The sequence below is a fragment of the Ranitomeya imitator genome, chromosome 9, assembly GCF_032444005.1.
Source record: "Ranitomeya imitator isolate aRanImi1 chromosome 9, aRanImi1.pri, whole genome shotgun sequence".
Lineage (NCBI taxonomy): Eukaryota > Metazoa > Chordata > Amphibia > Anura > Dendrobatidae > Ranitomeya > Ranitomeya imitator.
The window spans coordinates 116,102,032-116,108,873 of NC_091290.1; the positions used below are offsets into that span (position 1 = coordinate 116,102,032).

At 34.8% G+C, this 6,842-nt stretch overlaps 1 protein-coding gene across 1 annotated transcript; it reads right to left on the bottom strand.

Moving 5' to 3' along the window:
- Positions 1–1,383: 1,383 nt before the first annotated feature.
- Positions 1,384–6,573, bottom strand: IRX3 (iroquois homeobox 3). The gene is made up of 4 exons (XM_069738575.1): positions 6,201–6,573; positions 4,524–5,508; positions 2,773–2,839; positions 1,384–1,803 (listed from the first exon to the last, which is right to left on the bottom strand). The coding sequence occupies exons 1-4, from the start codon at positions 6,423–6,425 to the stop codon at positions 1,749–1,751; spliced, it is 1,332 nt and encodes a 443-aa protein (XP_069594676.1). The 5' UTR covers positions 6,426–6,573; the 3' UTR covers positions 1,384–1,748.
- Between the last annotated feature and the right edge of the window lie 269 nt (positions 6,574–6,842).

Here is a 6,842-nt window from a genome sequence, read left to right on the forward strand (position 1 = left end):
TAGATAGAGATAGATAGAAAATAGATAGATAGATAGATAATAGATAGATAATAGATAGATAGATAATAGATAGAGATAGATAGATAGATAGATAGATAGAGATAGATAATAGATAGATAGATAGATAGATAGAAAATAGATAGATAGATAGATAGATAGATAGATAGATAGATAGATAGATAGATAGATAGATAGATAGAGATATATAGATAATAGATGTATAGATGGATAGATGACAGAAAATAGATGGATAGATAGATAGATAATAGATAGATAATAGATAGATATTAGATAGATAGATAGATAGATAATAGATAGATAGATAGATAGATATGAGATAGATAATAGATGGATAATAGATAGATAGATAATAGATAGATAGATAATAGAGTGATAAAGAAAATTATATTATACTTTATGCTATAAAAATGGATTAAATATGAGATAGTGAAATTGTATTTTTACGATAGATATGAAATGATAATAATATCTGTATATTTACACCATATCGTCTCACTATCCCTCTTACATTTAATCCACAGTTTTAGTTACAGGATAAAATATAATTTCCTACCATCTGTCCTCAGTTACAGCTTATAGTATAATATCATAATTTAAAAACTCCAGATAGATCATTCTAATGTTATATCTACTTAATATCTCTCTTTAAACCAAATATTATTATTACTATTATTATGCCATTGAGATAAATAGATAGGGCATAAATAGTGACTGTTCTCAATACCATTTTTAGTGACTATAACTTTATCCGGACTCTTTTGTTTTTTTTTTCAATTGTTTTTTTTTTTTTTTTTTTTTTTAGATTAAAGTTTATTAATGATTTCTTTTCCAAAGTGTGTCCCTTCTCCTCCATCCAGCAGGAGCGGAGCGTCCCATAGAGGGCGCTGTGAGGCCACATTTCTGCCTCCCCAGCCCCATTATGTTATCAGTGGCATCTTGAACAAATCCTTTCACAGTAAAGACCTTCAAACAGCTCTTTGGTGAAAGAAAACACAATAACATCACATTTGCAATCAATTAGTGCAGTGGCTGTGCTGACGAGCTAAGTGTGAGTGCCTCCTCCTGCAGGGGCCCCCAGAGCACAGCCCCCCAGAGCACAGCCCCCCAGAGCACAGCCCCCTGGACTGTCCAGGCCTCCTCATCATTACAGGAGTAACTGATCCCCAAAGTTTCTACTCCACAAATTCTTTAATGTTTATTTTTAAGGCCCCAAGTATTTAGCAGCTGTTGTGCCCCCAGATCGCGTGACACCCCATCTGCCAAAATGCAACCTTTATAACGAGCACACAAAAAGTAATTAGACAGCACAAAAAAAAAATAATAATAATTGTGACAAATTAATCAGAACACTATCAGGCCGGATTAAATTCTTAACAGTTCATTTATTAACCAAAAATATATAAATTTTCTTGTACAATTTGGCTCATAAGGACTTATGTACATTTTTACTCTATATACAAAGAACAACAAAAAAAAAAAAACAACAAAAAAAAAAGAAAGAAATGAGGGACTCTTCATTATCACAGGACAAAACCCTACAGAAGTGAACTAACCTGCATGTGAGTATAGAAAGCAGATCTCTGCCCCATCTTTATACACAGACATGCTGACAATAGGGAGCTAGACATAGATTTATATTTATATATTTATATATATATATTACAGCCATTACAACAGAAGTAAAAAAAATAGATAATAACATTAAAAAAAAAAAAAAAAATCAAATGTTAGGATGAGGATAATGCAGAGAGGATCATTGCTGCATCCAACTGATTCTGTGACCTGAAAATAAAATATTCATATATTAAATGGATGACAACATTTTCCCAAAATAATCCAGTGAATATTATACTTCTTATTTTGCAAATGTATATATATATATATATATATATATATATATATATATTAGTTTGATTTTAAAATTTATTTTTTTGTTTTTCTGTACTTTACATATGTTTTACTAAATATTCCCTTTTTTTTATAACCAGTTTCATTTCTTTGTTATTGTAGATATATATATATTTTTTTTAACAAAATTCAATTTTGTTTTTTTCTGTTTCAGTCTTTAGTTAGAAATTTCGTACAGTACTTTTTGATCATTTTTTTTTTTTTTTTGTCTAAGAGCCAGTAATACTCTGGTGAAAGGAGTTTTTCTTGTAATAATTTAGCTTGGATGCAGCAGCATCTGCCAGTTCTAATAAGTATTCGGCTGCAGCCATCATATACAATTATGTGGTCATAATGACAGACATAAAATTAAATATAATTGTGAAGTAGTCAGTGATTCATAGGCCCATTAAGAGCAATAGTGGTTAACTCTAAATAAAGTATAGTCTGAATGCAAAATGAGTGCAGAAAACAGAGCAAGTATATAGTGTCAGTTTTACTATATATATATATATATATATATATATATATATATATATACTCACATATAAATATGTATAAATATATATGCACACATTATATATACATATAATACTAAATGCACAGATATATATTATTTATATATATATATATATATATATATACACACACACATTATATATAAATAAATAATAAATAAAAAATATATCTATATATCTACAAACACACACATATATATATATTTCTAAATAAAAATATATTTTTTAATATATATATATATATATATATATATATATATATATATATATATATATATATATATATATATATATATATATATATATACATAAACACACACACCCACCTATATATAGATTTTCTTACCTTCTCTGAACAGGTTGGAAAGCTGTACTTAGAAGTTTTTTTTCTATATCCAATGTGTTCGTTCTGTCTATAAACAAAACGAGACAGATCTGTCAGTAAATTATTATTGGAAATGATTCACTCGCCGGCAATATTTCCCCTAACGTTTTAAAATACTCTGTATATCATTGGGGAACAAAAAAAAAAAAAGGAGAAACGAAATAAAAATAAAAGTGATCGAAAAGTTCTGTCTCACAAAAATACCGAGGAAAAAAAAAGAAACCCGACTACTTTGTAAATGTTTGTGAGTCTTGTGATCTCTGCCCGGGGCAGTGCCATGGTCGGGGGCATCTGTGACTATGTACTACACATCGGGAACGTAAACAGTAATTAGGAGAGGAACAGAAACTTCCCAGCGATCACAATGTGTAATTGTCGCTAGTTAAGCGACATTAATATATCCTATTATTATCCTCCCTGTATATTGTGACCAGACAAGTAAATGAACAAGCAATAAAATATTACTGCCGGTGCATCATAACCCAAATATTACTTATTACATAGTACAGAACTATTCCGAGCTCTAAACTGGATGGAGTACAGAGTTATTGGGAGATGAGATAGATTATAATAATAATAGATAGATAAATTGATATATAGCTAGATAGTTGATAGATAGATGATTGATAGATAGATAGATGATAGATAGATAGATAGATTGATAGATAGATAGATAGATGATAGATAGATGATAGATGATGGATAGATAGATAGATAGATAGATAGATAGATAGATAATAGATAGATAGATAGATAATAGATAGATAGATGATAGATAGATAGATGATAGATAGATAGATAGATGATAGATAGATAAATAATAGATAGATGATAGATGATGGATAGATAGATAGATAGATAATAGATAGATGATAGATAGATAATAGATAGATAGATTAAAATAATAATAATAGATAGATAGATTATAATAATAATAATAGATAGATAATAGATAGATTAAAATAATAATAATAGATAGATGGCTAGATAGTAGATAGATAGTTAGATAATAGATAGATAATAGATTATAATAATAGATAGATAATAGATAATAGATAGATGATAGATATTAGATAATAGATAGATAGATGATAGATATTAGATAATAGATAGATAGATGATAGATATTAGATAATAGATAGATAGATGATAGATATTAGATAATAGATAGATAATAGATAGATACAGATAGATGATAGATAATAGATAGATGCAAAATACTTTATCAATCTCTCCATTGTAAAATGTCCTTTTCTTTGCACTCATACACACGAGTTATTTTCAGACTTTGAACATTGTTCTACAATTCTCCATCTATCTATAACAATTCTCTGTGTTTGTCTTTGTACTCATTCACACTAATTATTTACATACTTTCAATATCATTCTTTTGCCATTATCTATCATTTCATTGTTCTTTTATTTCTATTTATACAATAGTTATTGTCATTTGTCACTCTTTCATTACTATCTATCATCTATCTATCTATCTATCCAGTATATATCATCTATTATCTATTTATTTATTATCTGTCTATCATCTATCTATCTATCTATTCTTTATCTATCATCTCTCTAATACAGCAATACTCAGGGATCCACACTTATAACCTATTGGTAAATATTTCCAGTAGATAGTTGCACGTTCTCCAGTGATTATCATCCCACCCTGAGTTGTGGGTGCAGCCCCCCAGCCCCCTGGCATCACTCACCTGCCCCCGGCTCCGCTGGGTGCTGCTCCCCGGCCGCCCTGTGGAGGGCTGCAGTGCCAGTGTGGGTGGGTGCAGTGTGGGTGACACTCAGTCCTTGGAGGAAGTGGGCAGAGTTCAGTAATGAGAGCTGCTGGGCTGAGAATGTCCTCCCTGACCAGCTCTGGAACCTGCTCCCAGGACAGGCGATGAGTCTATGCTGGGCTAGCAGGCTCTGGGGGCTGCCAGTAGTGTGGGGGGATTTGCGGGGGTTGTCTGGCGCAGTAGCTGTTTCTGCCAGGGACCAGATTTTGGGTTTATGGGCCGCTGGCAGGTGGTTGTCCTGGGAGGGATTGGGGGAAATATTGTCCAGTTTGATGTGATCACGGGTGGGTTGTAGGGTCTTGGCCTCCTCTGGAAGCTCACACTTGTCGTGCACCCTGCTGTCTCCCACCACAGACTTGAGGAACCTGTCCTCCTCAGCTGCATTCAGGTCCTCAAACCCATCAGAGCCCTCAGAGTCGCTCCTGGCGTCAGTCTTGGAGTCTGAGTGCAGGTCTGTGTCCTCCTGCTCATCCAGGTCCTCCTTACTCTCAATGTCCTCAGTGTCAATGTTCTCCAGATCGATCTCCTCTTCATCCTCCCTCTTGTCTTCTTCATGGTCACTTTCATAGGAGTTCCCCTCCTCATCAGTCCTGCTCCTGGGGGCCCAGGTCATTTTATTCTCCTTTTTAAGCCTCCTCCGTGCGTTGGCAAACCAGGTGGACACTTGGGTGAGGGTCATCTTGGTGATGATGGCCAGCATGATCTTCTCCCCCTTGGTGGGGTAAGGATTCTTCCTATGCTCGTTGAGCCAGGCCTTGAGGGTACTGGTGCTCTCCCTGGTGGCATTTTTAGGCCTGGAAGGATCTCCAAACTGATACTGTCCATATGGATAAAATGCTGGATGATGGTGGGAAAAGGCAGCATGCTGCACCCCTGGGCTATCCTTCATCTCATACTGAGAGCCCTGCAAGAAAACCAAAGAGGGTCAAAAATGACAAAAACCTGGCTCTGAAATCAGTATGTGTACCCCATTACCACTATTACACATAAATGACTAATATTACTACACTGGTATTGCACAGCATGACCCCTATATAAGAAAAGTCACCAATTTCTATATTACATTAATTACAGATTAATGGTCAAACAAAAAATATTGTAAAAATAAATTATATATATATTTTTTTTTTTTAAATAAAATGGCTAGATAAGAAGCAATGATGTCAGGAGAAACAACAATTGACTAACAGTAGAAATAGTAGAAGTCATTAATCATTATTATGAAATATGAGGCAAGTTATTCTGCGTGCTCATTTATAATTTGGTGTATATATATATATATATATATATATAGACACAAACATATATATTTATTTAATATTTACCATATATATTACATATATTTATATGTATATATATCTATATGCTATAGACATGTATATATACACACAGAAATATATATATTTAATTATTTAATATATATATATATATATATATATATATATATATATACACACTTTGGACAATGCAAAAAAATGAGGAATAAGATATAGTGTGAGCACATTTACAGTTTCGCCTCCTGTCTTTTAGTCTAACACTACATGTAAGGGGTTAAGCCTTAGAATATTTAGCAGAGAAGGAATCCGAGGGTCTTACCAGCTGGGGGAAGATGGGCAGCTCTGCGGTGTAGGGCAGGAAGGCTCCATAAGCCTGGGCTGCCGCAGCTGCTGCATAGGGGGCTGCATACATAGAGGAGAGCACATTGGAGAGGGTCCCGGCCGGAGAGAGTTCTGCTGCTCCGCTCCTGGTGCCCCCCACAGCCTGTCTGTCAGAGGGGTACAGGGGTCTGATGTACTGGTATCCCAGCTGAGGGAAAGCCATGGTGCAGCAGCAGCAGCAGCAGGCACAGCACTACCCTGGTTAGGACTTGGGTCTTCTCCTGGACATGAAGCTCAGGGGGGCTTCCTCCCAGGGCTTGGCTGCTCCTCGCAGGGCTCTGTCCTCTCCCTCTGGTGCTATTGATCTGAGTGGACCCAGGTCAGCTCCTAACAGATTGCTTCAGATCATTGGCACTCACCCTCTGATTGACACCTCAAGTCCTGGCCCAGGCTCCTCCCAAGGTTCTAGTTGTAGCTCTGCTGCTTTCTCTTTCATCCACCACCTCCCCTTCTCTTCCCAAATCCACAGCTTAACTCCTGCAACGCCAGACTTATATCCCCCCTCCTCCAAAAAAAAGTCATATCAATGTGCTCCTGGCACTGCAAAAGTTAATAATAGATGATGCCCTGGAAATTAGAC